This window comes from Sander lucioperca, chromosome 16 (genome assembly GCF_008315115.2).
Source record: "Sander lucioperca isolate FBNREF2018 chromosome 16, SLUC_FBN_1.2, whole genome shotgun sequence".
Taxonomy (NCBI): domain Eukaryota; kingdom Metazoa; phylum Chordata; class Actinopteri; order Perciformes; family Percidae; genus Sander; species Sander lucioperca.
The window spans coordinates 19,597,721-19,618,780 of NC_050188.1; the positions used below are offsets into that span (position 1 = coordinate 19,597,721).

Genomic DNA, 21,060 nt, shown 5'->3' on the forward strand with positions numbered 1-21,060 from the left:
TTTTGCAATTTTGTATATTTGTTAGTTAGACCCTCCTTATTTGGTAAACGCCCATGTCTTTTAAACTGCATATCCAATATTTCTGTTTTCTCTAAACCAAGACGACCCTAATAAAATCTGGATTATTTTCTCAGACTTGGATAGCTCCTTCAATGCCATAGTGGACATTATACACCTGTTTTCACAAGCGGAGTTGTACTCTGAGAAATCTGAGTGCCCCTATTAATTTTTTTATTTAAAGAAAATCCAGATAAACTCTTGTTCATACATCAGTTTGGGCAGTCATAAATCTAAAGGACCTATTTTGTCTTTCTTGACTCATAAAAGCATCCATTTACTTTGGAGAAAAATCTAATTTTGACTTCCCTAAGGAACAATGAATAACAATGTCTGTGTATTGGTGTTTTGGCTTGATATCAAAGGTGACAGTGCAAAATAGTGGTCCTTTGTTGCAGGACAAATAGATGACAGTGCAGTGACTCATATAGTTTGTTTAGCAGATTGAGAGCACAAAACACCTGCCAAAGGTCCCTCCCAAAGCAGATGTTTAGGACCCAGAATCGTGCTCATTTACTGTATACTCCAACAATTGTGTCAGAGGCTGAATCCCATCTGGGATGAAGTGAATACAGCTGTTGCAATCAATTATCAGACAGGACAAAAAACTAGCAATTTATTTGCATTCTGGTGGACTGAAAACAGCTGGTAGTTCACACCTGAATGTCTCAAAGGGTCTGTCATTGAGTGTATGTGCGGTTTTACAGGTCGCCCAGTTGCTTGCATTATAGCCTTTTTCATTTTCCATCTGGTTTAACAGTTATAACTACATTTATTGTATATATGTTGTGCAGGTGCATATTGCTTAATCACCACCTGGGTTAAGTGGGCAACTGCGGACTCCAGGCCCCGTACATTGGCCCAGAAAGCCCCCGGTTCGCTGTGTAGCACCTGGTTTGTAGGAATTTGATTATTTGTTTGAAAAATGATCTAACAATGTTTGGGAATGCAGTAATGGACAATTAAAGCTGACATGATAAGGCCTTACAGGTTCTCATTTGAACAATACCGATTCTGCGCAGTGCGCCTCTGCGTTTCCCATGACGTAATTTGACGTTCCTTGTCAGAATCCAGGAAGTGGGTAGCTCACTGTTGTTTGTATTTCGTTGGTCGTTAATCGTCTCTGTTTTTCTGATTTAATATATCGCTTTTACGGGCCGAAATGGCGACGTTTATTTCAGTCCCGTTAAAAAAGTCCTCTGAGGTGGATCTGATGAAACCGCTATCGAAATTTGTAACAACCACATACCCAGCGGGCGAGGAGCAGGGGGAGTATATCCGTGCCGTGGAGGAGTTGAACAAGCTCCGCAGGAACGCGCTGGGAAGGCCGCTGGACAAACATGAGAGCTGCCTGGAGATTCTGCTCAGGTAGAAAGTCAACCTTTTATAACACGCCTGAACTAGATACGATATTATTAACACTCAGGGCAGCCTTCTTACCTGTCGCGATGAGTTAGCCCAGTCATTGCCGCACCCAGATGGGATAGCTTTTAGTTGCTAACCTAGGAGCTAAAGTTAGACAAGCTAATAAGCTAGGAGGCATTTCTCACCATAATAACTGACTCATACGATATTCATGCCAAGTTTCATTGAGAGACACAGACTTTGTTTGTTTACTTATTTAACTGAACTGTCCGATACTTATAAAATGACTTTAGCTTTGACTTATTCATCGAAGTGAAGTAAACTCTAGCTACATGGTTTACCTTAGCATTAGAATTAGCTTCAACGTTCAACTTAAACTGTATTGTCCCCAAGGTGAAAAGCATACATAACATAATAAAATATATAAAAACACATGCTAAAACCCACCATACAAGCTCAAATAAAACTGTAAATCAGTGACAGCATAACATAAAATTTGGAGTACATCCAACCATCATCCATCAACCTTCTTCACCTGCCTGTTCCTGTGTTTGGTGTAATGACATCAACAGAGGTCACAGCTTCAAACGATAACTTACACAGAAGATCACCAGCCTACAGATCTATTAATACATATTCAAACTCATGGGCACCTTTTAAGAAACAATTACATGAGCTATGTATCTACATCGCACCAGTGAGAAAGTACAGCCAGCTCTCCTGTCAGATGTCAGTCACATTCAGGCCCACATTACATCCTAGGCCTTCAGGCCACTGGTAGCCACATGATCAGACATCCAGGGTAGGTAGGAAAGAGAACCACAGCTTTTCATATCAGCCAACAGAGATAAATATGATAAAACATTACAGCTGTGTGTACCAGACTCAGAAGCAAGAAAACACATGTAGACATGAGCTACAGAGAAGGCCTGTATATACTCAGTGGATTTTATGTTTAAAATAGTTGCTCTGGCTGTAAAATTGTAAAATACATAGGACATATATACACAGTGGAGCAAAAGATTGTCACAGTGCCAACCACTTTGCATAGAGGAACTGTGACCGAAATAGGATTTATGGTAATAAAGTGTCCCATGCTCCATTTACCCTGCTTGGCTGTTGTTGACTGCCGACTTGCTCTTATGCAGTAATTCAGACTTATAATATATTAGTGACTTGAGCGCTAGTAATGCAGAAGGCCACAGAGGTCTTGATTGAGTTAACCTGCTCTTTATTCTTTATATTAAATATTTTTAACTTATTATAGAAAACTGTAAAATTGTTGTGACTTCACAATAACCAACATACTAAATTCCTAGGTGACGTATACATGCAGATTGCCCTCTCTCATTTCAGTCTTTCTTCTCTATGACAACATGGTTTATTTATTGCACAGGGTTTGCACAGATTGCGTGATTAGCCAGATATGCACTTGCAGGGTGCGGAAAGTGGAACTGTCTAGCGAGTGCCAAGATTAAGCTCTTTAGGTATTAAAAATTATACCAGCTCAAGGTGCTGAGTGAAGGCCAACAGGCAGAGTGCAGCAAAATTATGCAGAACATTAACACAATGGGTTCTTTCACTCATGTGACTTTAATGCTTTCCTGAGACGCCAAAAAGTAGTGGCTGATGGTCATGACTGTTGATCAGTTTCAGTCAGTTTATGTTAGGGTTGCACCGATCTAATACACCAGATTGGTTTTTGCCCAAGTTTGAAGTGTCATTGCAATCTCTGAAATCATGTTACCCTACATAAAAAATGATCCCAATACAGATTCTAAATTTGGGGAAAGGAGCGAACTGGTGTCAGATCTATTGACATGTAACCTTAGTTGTGGTATCATCATTTTTATTAAGAGACAAACTGTTGGATGGGTGCATCCCTGGTTTATGCCACTGTTTTCTAAGATAGTATTTGAAAGCAATATTGACAGGAAATCCCCCAAAAAATGTGATCTGTACTGCCTGAAAGGCAATATTTCTCACAGGATCTAAAAGATTTGCCTACTGTTTTAATCTCGGAATGTAACTAACTACCTCAAATGTAGAGTGTGATTTTGAAGTGCTTTGTGTGTAAGATGTAGGGCTGCGAGTTAGTAGATGCATGGTCTTGGCTAATTAGCAACGAGGTGGAAGCTAGCATGTCTGTCCGTTGCTGACTGCTAGCATTGCCACTCCTTGGCTCTCTGCACATGTCGTATGTCAGCCAGGTAGCCAGGGCAACCGGCCCTATCCTTTTCAAAGCCATGACACACATCTATTGTTTCACCATGGTAACCATTGTTTTGTCCAGGCCGTTTCTTTTACTCTTTAGTTAACCAGTAGGCCCACCTCATCTCAGCTTTCCTCTGTGCATTTGTGTGTCCTTGTGTATCTGAATGAGGAACATAAGGATAACAAACTCTGTGTTTGTAATTCTATATATTATGCCAGTGCTGAGGAGCCGTCACTGACTGACTGACTGACTGACTGTGTGCATGTGCGCGTTTGCCTGTCTGTTATTTTTTCCTGACTCATTGTCATGTGTCTCTGAAATGGCAGAGCTTTCTCAGATCTGTAGTTATGTCATAATAATTACTACCCTTTAACCTAGTTTTTCAATTATGATTTTACTGTACGGCCTTATTTCCTTTTTTTTTTTCAACTTAACTTTAACTAAACTTAAGTTTAATAATAATTAGAATAATTATATATCTGTCTTTACAATGAAAGCGATGACAATATGATCTGTAGAAAACAATTTAGAGCACGTATATTTGGGTTTAGACATAAGGAAACATGGTTTTAATCCTACCATTTCTTTCTCTCTCCAGATACTATGACCAACTGTGTGCTGTCGAGCCCAAGTTTCCCTTCTCTGAAAACCAGGTAACTGATTGGACAGCTCACATGTGGGTTAGACTTACAGTAGTTCCCAAACAGAAGAACTTGAACACAAAGCGTCTCTCTGTTTCCACAGCTCTGCTTAACCTTCACATGGAAGGATGCCTTTGATAAAGGATCTCTGTTTGGAGGCTCAGTCAAGCTCGGTAAGTGCAACCTCAAATACATTTGTGTCTGTGGAAGAATATCTGTGTATGTAACTGTGCGAGTACACATATGCAGTTAGCTTCATATTAAAAAGAGTTAAAGCCAATGTAAGACTTTGCCCTCAGGGTACAAATCTTTCATATTATCTCTTACTATCAATCTCTTATAATCTATTGCTTTGTATGTCTATCTGGCTCTCTCTCTCTCTCTCTCTCTCTCTCTCTCTCTCTCTCTCACTCTCTCACACTCACACACACACACACACACACACACACACACACACACACACACAATGAGAAACAAAGCTTTCTTACACTAAAGGTCCCCGTTTTATTTTGCGTCCAGAAACCGGGCTGACAAGGTGCCTTATAGGGTTTGATGAAAAATTTGCCACTGAAGTATGGGTGTAAGGGTTTGCAAGAAAGACATGACACAGGTATATGTGCGTTGTAACATAAGTGTCTGTCAGGGTCAGAGGTGCTAACAGGTAATAACAGCAATAAACAAACAAAACAAAAAAAGAATAATGAGAGAGAAAAACATCTTTCAGTTCTCAAGACTGCTCTTTGTTGAGTTCAGTCTTCACATTTTTTCTGTTTACGCTTGAATCTTTTGTCCTCTGTGGTGAATTGTGGGATTTTTTCCAGTGTACTCCGGGCAGAAAAATGTAAAATGAAGCAATAGAAAATGTTGGTTGAAGAAAATGCCAACCCCACACAAAAAACAAAGCAGTCAATATCCGACACAGTATCCAAGGGATGAAAGATAGATGTCACTTTTCCCCTCTGTCATCACTTTCTAGCTGTGGGAAAGAAACTAAAACCAGTCTTATTGTCACATATTTGGTGGAAACTCGCCCGTATGCTATGAAAGCTTATTATTCTGTAGTTCAAGTTGTCCATGAAAACAACCAGAATGCCTTTAAGATTCAGATGATGGGGAAAACAAAAAGTCACTCTGACAAAAAAAAAAAAGTCTTACCCCGGTGCATTTGTTTTTGTGTATTGCAGCTTTGGCCAGTTTGGGCTACGAGAAGACATGTGTGTTGTTCAACGCAGCAGCACTGGCAAGTCAGATCGCCTCAGAGCAGAACCTGGATAACGATGAGGGACTGAAGGCTGCTGCCAAGTACTATCAGGTGGGCATACCAACACACAGTAACATGTGCTGCGATTAGAAGATTAGGAGAGTTGTTTTGTCAACATATTTTGTGTTTTAAGCATATTGAAAATACATTTTCAACTATGATTGGTATGGTAACTGATGCTACACACCATGTCATCACTTGGGACAGGGATGTGACAAACAAACAAAAGAAACTAGTTTCACTCTATTTACACTACCGTTCAAAAGTTTGAAATCCCCTGTTATATTGATGTTTTTCTTCTTTCCTTCAATAATGGCTATTTAACATAGACACAAACAGTATGATTAAGACACCAAATGTATTGTTTACATGTGTCTCGAAATAGTAGCTCCTCTAGCAAAAGTAGACCTAGGGCCAATTTCAACAAATTTTCAACATGAGATTGTTTCCCCTGTTAATTTTGAAATGTTTTACTAATCGAAATAAACTCCACACTTTTGACACAGGCATGAGCATGCAAGGTCTTGCAGGTTTATCTTGTATTTGTGACCAACAATCATTGGCAATCTCTGCAGTAGTGTCTCATCGGTTTCTCTCTTCATCTGTCTCACTACCCAGCTGGCCAGCGGAGCGTTTGGTCACATCAAGGACACAGTGCTGTCAGCGCTAAACAGGGAGCCCACCATGGACATCTCCCCTGAGACTGTTGGTACCCTGAGCCTCATCATGCTGGCCCAGGCCCAGGAGGTCTTCTTCCTCAAAGCCACCTCAGGTACCAAAGGACAGACACCTCAAGGATCCAAACACACACATAGTCTTCACTTAGAGACTGTTAAATCAAAAATTGCTGGGGAGACTTTCAAGCCTTTTCAGTGTCATTATGATTTATCTCTGTTTTTGTCATGTCGATACTCAGACGAAGAGAAACGCAATCCATTTTTTAGTCCCTAAGTTTAAAAGTGCATCGTTGACATGGACCACTGCTTAGTCTTTTGCGCTGTAATGTGTCTGACAAGTTTATGGACACTGGTATGACAAATCTGCCAGTCAGCCAGATATAAAGGAAAGCGGAGCAATTGCACTTTGAATAAATAGCATCTTTAATCAGGCACATGTGTTGTTATAAGATTAATTTATAGCGATGGCAGTAGGCCGTTTTGATCCAGGTTGCACACAGCCTCTGTCCCAGTTCTGTCTACAGAGTTGCTTATTAGAGTTTTTAAGCACAACCGTTTTGAAGGTTACATCATAAAATAAGCTCTAATTTTTTTTGCTGAGGGGGGATGGTTTTGTTTTTATACTTTGTAAGATGTAAAAGCAATTTCATCAGGGCGATGTAGAAACACCGTTGTGAAATACAGTTAACACAACAGACAGCTGTAGGCTCTCTGAAAACCACTTAGAGTAATTAACTAAATGTATGATCAAATGTCAGTAATCACTTTAAAGCACAGATGTTCTGATCAGCTTGTGATGTGTTTTTCAAGAACACAACTTCTTATCCTACGTGTATTTTATCTGATATGAACTCTTAAAAGTGGCTTGTTCACTCAATAGATAAGATGAAAGATGCTGTAATCGCAAAGCTGGCCAATCAGGCAGCAGATTTCTACGGCGACGCCTTCAAGCAGTGCCAGTACAAAGACAACCTTCCCAAGGTATGTGAAGGACATACAGCTACACGCTGATCTAAACACTGCTCTATCAGCCATGTGTGCAGTGTGGTGAAGATGCATACGGTTTGGTTTTTGTATGGTTTGGCGTGTGTATTGTCTGTCTGTCTGTCTGTGTGTATTGTTTTGTCTGTGTGTATTGTTTTGTCTGTGTGTATTTCTGAGACAGACTTAAAGAGTGGTACTCAGGTTGTGTGACTGTCCAAATTGCAACTTCTCTCTGTTCTCATTGGTCCATTTCCATCCTGTTTTCACTCTGATTGGTTGGTGATTTACTAAGCTGCCGTTTAACCTGTTTTTGTTTTTTTTTCATTCTGATTGGTTTCTTACCATCTAAACATGGGCATCTGAAGTACTTACGGTCTGTCTAACACTGTGACTGAAACACTCTCTCTCACACACACACACACACACACACACACACTACCTCAAGTTCACACTACAGATTTATTATTTTTTAGGTTAATTAAATCAAAGTTAAGTGAAAAGCACAAAAAAGTAAGTTGCATCAGCTGTGTGTAAGTTCAGAATGAGCGTTCTTATAAGTGACACTTATATAAAGTGTAATAATGATTTCAAAATACAATTCAGAAAGATAACACAGTATACCTTACATTACAAATGCTATGCCAGTAACTTCAGACTAAATGACCAAATAACGTTGGAAAGGTTGCATAATATTCTACATTTCTTTCACACAGTTAACTACATAATACTGAAATACACACATTTCTCCATGTGTGCATATAAGGGCTGAAATGATTGTGAATTAATCGATTAGTTAGTTAAGAGAAGATTATATGACTTAATCGTTTGAGTCATTTCTCAAGAAAAAAAAAACTGAAAAAAATGTCCTGCTTCTGACATGTGAGGATTTGATGCTTTTCTTTGCACGATATCGGTGTGAATTTAATCTCTTTTTAGAATGTTTGGTCAGAAGAAAATATTGTTTTGAACTCTGGGAAACTGTTATGTTACAGCTTGTGATGCTACCGTGAGAATAGTTTATTGCTTTTAATTTGACAGTGCTATAGATGTTGAAACTAGCTGATAGTTACTAGGAAGTAATTACAAAATTAGTAATAGATTTATGCGTAGCTGGTGCAACACAGTTCTCGTCATATGTACTCTGTTATGAAGCACGTAAGTCTCCTCAGTGACAGCAGCTCTACACTCATGAGCTTGTAGTTTTTTAATTGTTTAGAATAAAGATGTTGCTCAGTTTGGATAGAGGAAACAAAGCAAGGTAAATTGACTCATATCAGGAAAAAAGCCGTGTCTGTGTTCTCCCTGCGTGCTTGAAATCAAACACACACACATTGCACCGTCAAAGTCACGCTCATACACACACACACACACACACACACACACACACATACACACATACATACACACACATATGGCTATGGGTCGTTTGATGAAGGTGTAGCAGCTTTTGCTGAAAGATTAAACACTTATGGCCTGTTCTGTTTTCTCTCTTGTTGTCTTCCTTTCTTCCTGCATCCCTCGTGGTGGTGTTGGCATTGCGCGTGTGTGTGCGTGCGCGCGCGCTTGTGTTATGTTTGCACACCTGTGACTGCTTGTGCCTGTTTGTGATTGGCTTTCGTGATGTTGTTTGGTATTTGACCTCGCTGGTGTGCGTCTGCCATTTTGTGGTTTGCCTTGCCATCGTGCGTGTGTGTGTATATTTGTTTGCGTGCCTGCGTGTTGCTCTGTGGTTGCCTCTCCCTGGTCAGTATTTTTATTTTCAGGAAGTGCTGCCGGTGCTGGCGGCCAAGCACTGCATCATGCAAGCCAACGCTGAGCTGCACCAGAGCATCCTGGCCAAGCAGAAGAAGCGTTTTGGAGAGGAGATCGCTCGCCTGCAGGTACACAGCTTTAACATAGATTACGATCTCTAATGTCTTGTATAACTGTCAAAAACTGGACATACATGCCTTTAATGTTTCAAATCAAAACTAGTAAAAACTTATTCATAAAGCAAATTCGTTCCTCCATCTTCTCTCCTCTGGGCTGTTCATCTGTCCAGCACGCAGCAGAGTTGGTGAAGACGGTGGCGTCACGTTACGACGAATATGTGAGCGTAAAGGACCTGAGTGAGAAGATCAACCGAGCCCTCACCGCAGCCAAAAAAGACAATGACTTTATCTACCATGACCGCGTGCCTGAGGTCAAGGATTTGGAACACATCGGCAAGGCAACGCTGGTCAAAGCCACCGCCATCACACCTCCACTCAGCCAGAAATTCACAGGTAAGAAACACAGACACTCAACAAAGTGCCTTTTATTGTCAAGACAGTTTAAACTTTAAAGGAATAGTTTGACATTTTGGGAAATACGCTCATTTATTTACTTGTCAAGAGTTAGATGTCTCTGCTGGTTGCCCTGTAACCCCATGGTAAGATTTTAGTTATTGCTTCTGCTTTTTTTAATCAGTTGTTTATGTTGTTCCTATCTCTTCAGACTTGTTTGAGAAGATGGTCCCCACGGCGGTGCAGCAGTCCATGAGCATTTACAGCCAGAGGAAGGCTGAGACTGTGAACAGACTGGTGGGAACGATGAGGGAGGCCACCAATCTCTGCAATGGGTACGCTGTTTTGTGTTTACTGTATATGACCATATGTTGCTGTGCACATGAGTGACTATGCAGATGAAAGTGTTTTGAGCACTTGTGTCTCCGTACATGGATTTATTAAAAATTCATAACATAATGGTGTACCAGGTACTATTAAAAATGCAATAGAAGTACTTGTGTTTTAGTATAGTGCCCTTAATAGCAGTCAAGTGCTTGTATCACTCTATCTAATGGCACTAATAAGCGCTTAACAGTTAGTGTATTTTGCCCAAAGAGCAAGGTGCACAAGTTGATGTTTGATGTCTGACAGATGCTTTGGAACTGTCCATCAGGGTGTTGGCTTCCCTAAACCTGCCAGCTGCTCTGGAAGACCTGTCAGGAGACTCTATCCCACAATCCATTGCTGAGAAGGCCCGAGCCATCGTGCAGCTAGGAGGACTGCAGAGCATCGAGCAGCTGATCAAAGACCTGCCTGAGCTTCTGACCCGCAACAGAGAGATCCTGGACGAGGTCAGAAACACACTGAATTACACCTATGCTACTGCACTTTGTAGATCCACTTTGTGTAACCACAAATTTATTTAAAAAGTAAAGCAGACATTTTTAGCTTTTTTAACTACAGCCTTGTAACAGCTTGTTTGTCATATGGGTTTGCTTTCTTGACAAAGAAGCAAATGATTGGAATGCTGTTTAGCAGCTTTTCTACCACCTACTACTAGAATGCTGAAAACTCAAAATCGTCCCTAATGGCAGAAATCCCAAATCAGGATCATCACTAAATTCAAATCCACTGATCTTTTGGCCAAGGACTGTCTGTCCACCAGCTTCAGCCAACCCTCTTCTCTTTTTTTAGACATCTTCAGACACAAACTGCTTCCAAGTCTGTTGGCAGAGTTGAAAAGTCCACACTAAAATGTCCTAATTTCCCCCAAAAAAGTAGTCGGTTGTGTTTTTATTAAGACAATTGTCAAAAACGAAAATGAAAAAACAGAAAATTACATTTCTGCTTGCCAAAAAGCTGACTTTATAGTGACTTGAAAGTAGTGCTGAAACAATTAATCAGCTGATTGAAAGAAAATTCAACAGACATATTAAATAGAATAATTGTTGAAGTTATGTATCGGGCCAGAATGTCTTTGAACTCTTTGAATGAATATGCTTCTTTGTTGTTGTTTTTTTTGACATTTTATAGACAAAACAATTCATTGATAAATCAATTAAATTAATTGATAATTGTTAGTTTCTGCCCTACATTAAATGATGGTCTGTATAGTTGCAATGAGATGGCTGAGTAATAATTATACTTTAAAATAGTCCTTAACAGTCAGATAATACTTACACGTGGTTAAAAACAACAAATTAATACTAAAGGTGTACTCATCTGAGGATCTGCTGTGTGTGTTGTTAAGGCACTTAGTGTGTATGTGTGTGTGTCTGTGTGTTGTGTTGTATTCAGTCTCTGAAGATGCTGGATAATGAAGAGACGACCGACAACGAGCTGAGAACTAAGTTCAACCAGCGCTGGAACAGAACCCCCTCTGGAGACCTCTACAAGCCCCTTCGTGCAGGTACGCAAACACACTAAAAACATGTCCTTCCTGTTTGAAGTTTGTCTTTGTCTCCATGTCATCCACTTTTGACAATGCTCTTATCCTAGTCTCTTCCTCTTTCCTTTCTCCTTCTCCCTTGTCATCTCTAACCTTACCTCCTTCCCTCCCTCCCTCCCTCCCTTCTCTCTCTCAGAGGGAGCTAACCTCAGCAACATCTTGGACAAGGCCGTACAGGCAGACCAGGTGGTGAGGGACCGCTACAACACCCACTGTGACATGATCACTCTGCTGTGTAAACCAGAGAACGAGCTCAATGCTGCCATCCCCTCCGCCAACCCGACTAAGACACTGCAGGGCAGCGAGGTCTGTCCGCTTGTACTGGTGTATTTATACATTATATATTGCTTGTATGGACAGACATTGTTGTGGTTAGTTTTTTAGCTCAGTGTGTGTCACCTCCTCGCAAGGTATTTTGTATGTCATGTAAACATAGATTCCTGCTTTAGAAACACTCAGTGGACATTGTGTGCTTCAGGGCAGTGTCCCTCCTCTCTACAGCAGCTCCATTTTTCATTTTGTTTGCTGACTTTGCATTGTGTGTCACTCGGGAACTTAAATAACTAAGCAAGCAGAACTGTAAAAGCACAAGGAAGAAGTGCATGTCGCTTCACAGCTACACTGAATTCACGCTAAAGTGGAAAAAAACAACAGTATATTGCAATCATCATAAGGGCGAGAGGTCAGGGGTTAGGTGTAGAAGTTAACATGTTTACTGCTCTTTTTGTTCACTGTGTTCATCTTCTCTATCGTCACCTAGATAGTGAACGTGCTGCGCTCCCAGCTCGTCCAGCTGGACGAAATGAAGAAGGAGAGGGAGACCCTAGAGGGAGAGATCAAGGCTGTGACCTTTGACATGTCGACCACCTTCCTGACGGCACTCGCCCAGGACGGGGCCATCAATGAGGAGCAGCTGTCGCTCTCCCAGCTTGACCAGTTGTACGGCGCCTACAACCAGAGGGTACAGGCCACCATCCGCACGCAGGAAGAGCTGCTGGGACAAGTTCAGGTATACAAACACACACAGTTTTGGAAGATTGATGTTATTTCAGAAACAAAATATTGATTGAGCAGCAAGGTGGCTGTTAAAGAAGTTAAAGAGACCATTTCTTAATCAGGTCATGTGTCAGAAGAGTGAGCTAATAAAGACATTTCACCTTCTTGTGAAGTAGAGCAAACAAAAAGTGAATTTCCTTAATGGAATCAATGAAGCATTACCTATATATAAAAATAAAATAAAAATCACATGCAAGCAGTTACACAGGTGCAGATGAAATCCAAAGAGTGAGTTAAACCTAGTTTGCCCTCTCAGTGGCAAAGTGCCACTGTGAAGAAATAATTTATAGTTTACTGTGCATAAACATACTTGTGTTCTAAGAGGTGTCAGCGATTAATCTTCTCAATCTGTGATCGATCTTTTCAACCTGTGATCTCCTTCCAGACGTCCCACCAGGAGTTTAGCAGTCTGAAGCAGTCTAACACGGAGGCCAACCAGAGGGAGGAGGTCCTGAAGAAGCTGGCTTCAGCCCATGACAGCTACGTTGAGATCAGCAACAACCTGCGCGAAGGCACCAAGGTACTCACTCAGCACAACATACCGGCACACACGTGCCTAAGCAAGAATGCACTGCACTGCAGTAATGCATATCTTGTTGGAAACTTTCTACTTTTATTTGTTTTTTTGGTGAGGTAGTTGGCAACCCAAGTGATTTATTTTTGTCCCCTTTTGTTTGTCCCTCCTCAGTTCTACAACGACTTGACAGAAATCCTGCTTAAGTTCCAGAACAAATGCAGCGACATCGTTTTCGCTCGCAAGACAGAGCGGGATGAGCTACTTAAGTATGTACTTTCCTGGTTTCTGACTGATTTGTCTGACATGTCTTATGAGCTGGCCAGAGAGTAAAGTTAGGCCAATCAGCAGTTTTACATTTGTTTCTAGTTTGTAGATTGATTTGATTTTAACACTGTAGTAGCCAATTCCAGCATTAGTTTTAAGGTGTGTTGCAGTATAAGAATGAGAGCTGATAAATGCATGCAGTAATGATGCATGCATATGAAGGGAACATTGCTGCACAGTCACTGTTTTGTGATGCTTTAATTCTTTTTCCAGGGACCTGCAGCAGAGCATTGCCCGAGAGCCCAGTGCTCCATCCTTCAACATCCCTGCCTATCAGAGCAACCCAGCTCCCCCCGCTGGTGGCCCAACCCCTGCCCCTAGGACCGTCTTTGTAAGCAGTCACTCAAACAAACAAACACAAAGCCAACTGTTCAATACCACTGCAGCAGATTTGAGGCTGATGGTTAGGTATTGATCTGTCTGTCTTCTTTCTCTCTACCTGATAGAACCCGCAGCCTCAACAAGCCCAGCAGCAGCCCCAGGCGAAGCCCATGCCCCCAGCCAGGCCTCCTCCACCGAGCTTCACCCCTCAGGCAGCCTCCACCATTCCCACCAATGCACCGGCCACTGGCCCTCCCAGCAGCAACCCACCACCTTTGGCCCCACCATCCCAGGCCCAGGGACCACCTTACCCCAGCTATCAAGGCTACCCAGGGTGAGTTTCCCATCACAACATCCTGATCCGATTTTTGAGTACAAATTGACCCACATATGTCAGGATAGAGTTAACATGATTTTATCCTCCTCCTCGCACCTTTTAGAATTTTGATAGTAAAAGCATGTCTTTTATCCAATCTAAATCAATTGACCCCTTAAATTGTTCTGAAAAGATATGTCTCTGTATTGGATCTGCTTCGACACATGTTGTTGCTAGAAATTGTAATTAAGTAAAGAAATAGTTTGGGAAATATGCTCATTGGTTTTCTTGCACAGTGTTAGATGATACCACTCTACAGTACAGTAAATAGGTAGCTGGAGCCAGCAGCCTCTTTGCTTAGCTTAGCATAAAGACTGGAAACAGTAGCAAACAGATAGCATCTCATATCATCATCATATCTTTTTAGTTTAATCTGAACAAAAACGAGGTGTAAAATCAACGTATGTGATTTTATGGCAAGTTACTGTACGTGTTGTAACGGCAAAGTGACTTCTTGTCATCTCTGTGACGTTGCAAGGCAACCAACCTTGACCCCAGGGTAGTGTTTCCCTTCTGCTTTAAGTCTCAACATTTCTCACATTTCAGATTTAAAAATAAACAAGATATAACATGTTAATTGGTGAGCTTTAGAGGTGCTGGTAGGTGGATTCTTTTCCCCCTGTTCTCAGTCTTTAAGCTGGTGCGAGGGATATTGATCTCATCTTACTCTCGTAAAGGAAAAGCAAATAAGCATATTTCCCAAAATATTGAACGCTTTGAATTTTAAAGTTAGTTTTCTCTGTTGTGGTGTCCACCCAGGTACTTCCAGATGCCTATGGGCTACAATCCTTATGCTTACGGCCAGTACAACATGCCCAACATGCCCTACATGCAATACCAGCAGACTCCAGGACAGGGAGGCTACCCAGCACCCCCTCCTGCCGGACAGCCCTACCCTGGCTACCCCCAGCAACCCCCTCAGCAGCAGCCCTACTACCCTCAGCAATAACTCCCCTCTCCATCCCCTCATTCCTCTTCTCACCAGTTAACACCAAATAAAAAAATAGCCCCAGCAATAACCATCTCCATTAGCTCCCACTCCTCTCATCTTTTGTTTTCTCTCACTAACCGCAGCTATAGAAACCCAAGTGAAGGGCGACCTCGAAGCTGCTTTGCACTTCTCTCTGAAATACTTTATTACTTTGTCACCCTTTATTCCTTTCTCCTTTTCATCTCACCCCCCTTTTTCTGTCCTAGCTCATGTTTGATGGGTTCTGACGTCACTTTTCTTAAACTATCTCGACTTTCATCAATGCACTAACCCCCTCTTCTTTTTTTACGTACTCATTTTCTAATGGTTTTGTTGATTGTTTAATTTAAACCCAAACTGGTTTCCATTGATAACTGACTTTGTCATGGCTGGACTGCTGTACAACACTCATGGAGACGCACAGAATCCTAGGATTCCTTCGTTTCCTGGTTTGGGTGTATGTGTCGGGTGGGCGGATGGGTGGTCATTACTAGTCATGCCACTGATTGGAGGGCACAGCCACATCCTAACTCCCCCACCCACTCAATCAACCCCCAGTGCTTCTATATCAACTATATTCCTATTTTTGTAATGAATACTGATGCCTCGCTGATGTAAAAACCTATAAAAACGAATGGCCTGTAGGTTTTCTAATGTAGATGATGACTGTTGAGAGTTCTGCTCTTTTCTTTCGCTCTTTTCTCTCTCACACCCAGGGAATGTTGGTATATTTCTGTGTTACAATCAGAGGCTATACAAGTGGGAGAAATGGCTCTATTATATAAATATATGTATAAATAAGACTGTTTGTGGTTAACCGAGACACTCTGTGTGCTGCACTTTCATGCTCTTTGTGTTTATTTTTATTTCTCAGCTCTAATGTGATTAAAAACATCAACTGCCAGCCAGAATTTCTTGTCTTTACAAATTGGATGTCTTGAGTTTTTATCAAACTGGAGATTTGTAAAGCAGCCAGAAGAGGGCAGTCCTGCAGCTCACAGAGGGAGATGCGGCTGAGCAACAGTTTACCTGCCATTGTCTCTCCTTTCAGCCAATCAGAGGATGAGTTATGCCATCAACTAATCTGGTGCCTTTTGACCTCCAGAGCAATGGGGGCAGATCCCATTTAGATGACATGCAAATTACGTTCCAGTGAGGTCGTGAGCTCATCCAATCATATTTCCCTGCAGGTTATTTCTCCACAGACAGATTTCATCCCTAGATATTTATTCAGTGTCAGGAGACGCTAATGATTTCATAGTGTGTGTGTGTGTGTGTGTGTGTGTGTGTGTGTGCAGATGGCAGCGCAGTGTGATGTCTGGAAGGATGCATGGAGATGTTGGCAGAGAGCTGCTGGTCCCCTGCCGGCAACCATCACTCCACCTCTCTTCACTCCACCTCTCTCCATTTTCCCCTCTCTTCTATTCATCTAATCTGAGTTCCTATCTGCTCGATTCTTTCAGGAAAAAAACCCACCATATTTCACTTCACTTTCCCCCAGCGCTCTCCCATCCTTTGTTTTTCTTCATCAGTTCTTTTGCTTCTAAGCTTTTTCTGTATACCACCTGTCTTTTTATATCCTCAGCTGCTCTCTCCTTCATTTATTTTCCCTCTCCCCTGGTTCATCTGTTTTTGTTTACCATTCGTCTCTCCTTGCTGTCCAAGCTGCAAATCGTTGGCAGTGAGTTGTCTTCACTGGTCAGTATCTTTTGGCTCATAAATGTCTCATAACATCACGTCACTCTACCGTGTGTATGTGTGTTTGAAAGTGAAACTCACAAGGAAGGACACACACTTTTAATCAGATCTAACAGCTCACATCTACTGGAAGTGACACAACATATATACACAGCCATGTTCTTCTCTATCCCTCTATACAGCATGCCGTTGCTGCCAAAGCCAATTGTAGCTGTGGATGTGTTTATCAAAGGTGTCTGTGCGTCTCAGGCGCTTAATTTTAACAAGACGTTCTCCACCAGAGGAGTGTCATATTTTAATTGGTCTGAAACAGAATAAAGGCAGCGAACAGAGCACTGTGGTGACAGGTATTAATTACCTTCTGCTTAATGGCTCCCAAACTCAGCACTGTGCCATATTGGTGCTCACACTATTCTTACTCCCCCACTCTTTTCTCTCCTCCTCACCATGTGTTTGTCCGCAATATGGCTGAATCAAGGGTTTTCTTTGGCTATGATGTTGATAATTACACAGAAATACTTGATTAACAAAGCATCTTCTCTTATACAGTGAGTCCCAACTTAGGGCACTAATGCATTTGCCAGGGGGTACATGTAGCTCAATCAATTTAAAATATAAATTATGATTAAAATACATAAAGGCTATATATAATATATAGCCTATATATATAATCCACATATTGAGTGAGCTGTAACACCTACCTAAACACTAGGTTGCAATTGAGATTAAGTTAACGTTAGCAAGCAAGCTAGGAAGTCTAAACAGTTAGCTAAAAGTACAGATAAATTGTTCAAATAGCTAACCAAACATAATTTAGAATCCATTTAAATAAGGTTAGCTATTTAAAGTAATGAATAAGTGGTTGGAATAGTTAGCTTAAAGTAATGAATAAACTATTCAGATAATTATTTAAAGGTGCAATATGTAATATTTACTGTATTAAATCCCAAAATGACCACAATATGTCATCAGACATTAAGGAAACATGCTAAGCTGAAATACTATCTTTTCTGACAACAATGCTAAAGCCAGTATTTTCTCCTTTTGAAATTTCCATTCCGGACTGTCTGTGTTTTGGCCTGTGTTATTATCAACTGCCAGTAACAAATCCCGGGTAAATATTGGAGATGTATTTGAAAGATGGAGACAGCTTAGAGCCCAAAAGGATGCTGATTTGGCTTATTTCCTCCTGAACAGGTAGCTAAGCATTAGCTTCAGGCTAATTTATCACGGCTACTAGGGACGGGCATACTCACATTGAATTATAGAGAGTACTCTAGTATATTGGTTACTCGCAAAAACAATTGAGACGCAGCCAGTGAAGTGATCCCGACTGGTCCTGGCTAACGCCACCATGCTAACATGCCATAACTGCTAACGTTACTGGAGGACCAGGCAAGCGGGCCACAACTGTTTACAACGTGTAGCCGGTTCAGTGGCCATAGCTGACAAACGGTGAGTAATTTTAAGCCAAGAAAGGGTGGTTTTAAATCGGGTAGAGAGGACCGTGAGTTTGCGCTGTTTTTAGCGGTTGTTGCTGTAATTTTAAGCCGAGAAAGTGTGTCTGTCAGTCGGGTAGAGAGGACGGCGAGGTAGTGGTGTTTCTAGCGGTTGATGCCGTGATTTTAAGCCGAGAAAGTGTTTCTCAGTCGGGTAGAGAGGACGGCGAGTAGCGGTTGTTGCCATAATTTTAAGGGGTAGAGAGGACGGCAGGGCAGTAATTTTAAGCGGAGATAGGGTGGTTGTCAGTCGGGTACAGAGCTCCACATGAGTACGGGCTTTTATGATTGTCAACATAGCCAGCATCTAACATTAGCTGCGCTGTGGAGTAATGTCGGGCTATATGAGACTAGCTTCTAGCAACATTGTTGGATGATGCGTTCTCAACGTTGACATATATAAAATGGACCAACAGATCCCGTTGCTCTGGACGGAGACCAGTGAAGGATATTAGAAGCACTTTTCTGGTGATGGCTGAGCATTACTGCGCAGCCTCCAACTGAGCTCGAAGACGTAGATGTGACATGAGCAACCTGTCTGAAAGTTGTAAGTCTTCTGGTAGCTGTGCCAAGAGAAATCTCAATCATTCCCAATCTAGCAGAGACGGAGAGCGTAGGTATATGTAAGGAGATAACATGGACACAGGCTAATTATTGCTAACTAAAATGCTAGTTAACACTAGTAGTTAAACAGCTAATGTGAGTCAAAACTGCCTGCGAGCTTCTCCTGTACTGTACAGTAATTTCTCTACTGTGCGACAGTAAGTCGCGTGGTTATGACACAATCGTTAGCCTATTTTTACAAAAACGTCTGCTACGGAGCCATAACGTGAGGTACCAGGTAATGGAGCCTTTTAATACATTGTTGTGTTTCTTTAGAAATAAACAATGGACAAATAAACTCTTTAAACGCTTCAGATGTAAAGTTATTCGTCAAAGTGGCGCCAAAATGAATGTCAGTCAATGGAATGCTAACGGGAGGTGATGGCTTGTTAGCATCAAAATGGCGCCATAGGAGCTACGCGTTCCGGTTCCAAGGAGAAGCTTACCCCTTTGGTTGTCAACCAGGCAACCTCCATGAACTTCGAGTCTGGGGAGGAGGGGCCGTGGGAGACGACTCTCTCCAGTATTTTGAATTTGGACTGCAGTAACTATTTTAAACGCTAGTTGTCAGTATTACATATTGGACCTTTAAAAGTAACGATGGTTGAAATAAATAGCTAACAATACCGAATAAATGGTTGAAATAGTAAGTTAAAATTACGGATAAGCAGTTGAAATAGTTAACATGTTATCTAAAAATAACGAATTTAAGGTTGAAATAATTACCTAAAAGAAATGGATTAAGCGGTTGGAATATACTGTATAGCTGAAAAATAATGGATAAGCAGTTGGAATAGTTAGCTAAAAATATGATAATGAATAAACCATTTAGATATTTATATAGAAGTAATGAATAAATGGTAGAAATAGTTGGCTAAAAGTAAATAATAAATAGCTTTAGTGAAAAAGCTAAAGGTAGTTGACAAATAGTTGAACTGTATTAAAGTAATGGATCCATTACTTTTGGATGACAATGGTTGAGACACATAGCTAAAAGTAATGGATAAATCATAATTATAATAGATGGTTCGTTAAAGTCACGTTTCTGCCAATTCCCAAGTATGTAGCTACAATGATAAATGCAGACCAGAATGACCAAAACATTGGCAGTTTAATTGTACAAAATAATATTAAAACATAATCACTTTTATTAATTGATAGTCTTAAATATCATCCAGTTTAAAAATAAACAGTAATGAACAAATTAAAAACATGATGGTAGCAAAGTGTGCAGATGCTTTGGCTTTCATTTTGCTTTCTGTCTTCCTTCCATAAAGTGCACTGTGAAGTAAAAATGTGAATCTTTTTTTTTAAAAGATAAGAATGGCATAGCGCTAAATTTATGGTGTTAATTTGTTCAGTCTGTCGGCTTACAAGTTGCCAGTATCGGTGCATGTGCGTTGGCTGATAATTTTGCCTCAACGAAACAGCTCTCTGGCCCTGGTATATGTGAAGGTTTTTTTTGTGCTTTTTTCCATAGAAGCGAGATGCCTGAAATAGCTTTGATTGACAGGTATAGAGACTCAGTTACTATAACAACTACCTCCTGGCTCTCACAAGCACTTCTCTCTCTCTTCCTTTCCGCCCCCCTCACCTCTTCTCTTTTCATTTTCCTTTACCAGCTCTCCTTTTTACCCCCGTCTCCCTCTCACCCCCTCACTATGTGCTTGTGTGGGTGTAGAGGGAAGAGATTATGAAAAAGAACTCAACTGCAACATTCTTTCACATGAAGATGTTTGTGTTGCAAGATAGAGGCCTGGCACTAGCTATTGGATCTAACCTGTGTGGGTGAGGGTAGGCGAGAGTGGGAAGATAAAACATGCTTATACAACACGGGGAAATAAGCCTTTTATATTCCCTTCGTGTTTCCTTTTTGGTGCTTGTTCTTCTGTCAGGTTGAGCTGCTCTGCTTGTATAATCAAGTCAGTCCACCGCGCTGTGCTCTTGCATGTGTGCGTGTGTGGGTGTCTTTGCATGCATGCCCGCACTTGTGTCAGCAAGCGGCACAGTGAGGCCACCCGATATGAAGAGTGAATTTCAAGCACGATAGAATCTAGTGGGACTGACACTGGAGAGCACAGAGCGGCAGAGAGAAAGTGTGTGAGTTTGTGTGTGTGCGTGTGTGCGCTGCTGGGAAGAAGACGGACGTCATTGCTGCCACCTGCTTTAGTGGGACAAAGGCCAGACACATACACATACTTGCATATGCAGACAGCCAAGCAGAGGTCAAAGCAATCTCTTAACATAGTATTAATGATATGATTTACTTAACCTTCTTACACTTAAACTATCTCAGGCCCTC

The 21,060-nt window shown here is 41.3% G+C and overlaps 1 protein-coding gene across 2 annotated transcripts; it reads left to right on the forward strand.

The window, feature by feature from the left end:
• The first annotated feature begins 1,102 nt into the window (after positions 1 to 1,102).
• On the forward strand, positions 1,103 to 15,862 carry LOC116066920 (programmed cell death 6 interacting protein). 2 transcript variants are annotated; one of them, XM_031323126.2, is made up of 18 exons: positions 1,103 to 1,425; positions 4,236 to 4,290; positions 4,382 to 4,451; positions 5,463 to 5,590; positions 6,158 to 6,311; positions 7,097 to 7,197; positions 8,949 to 9,080; positions 9,242 to 9,464; positions 9,676 to 9,799; positions 10,120 to 10,297; positions 11,244 to 11,355; positions 11,531 to 11,700; positions 12,155 to 12,403; positions 12,836 to 12,970; positions 13,139 to 13,233; positions 13,505 to 13,622; positions 13,738 to 13,946; positions 14,748 to 15,862. In XM_031323126.2, exons 1-18 carry the CDS (start codon positions 1,220 to 1,222, stop codon positions 14,935 to 14,937), a joined length of 2,649 nt encoding a protein of 882 aa, XP_031178986.1. In that variant the 5' UTR covers positions 1,103 to 1,219; the 3' UTR covers positions 14,938 to 15,862. The 2 variants fall into 2 exon arrangements, with proteins under 2 accessions (XP_031178986.1, XP_031178987.1); XM_031323127.2 differs by having other exon boundaries at positions 8,964 to 9,080.
• Positions 15,863 to 21,060: the final 5,198 nt, after the last annotated feature.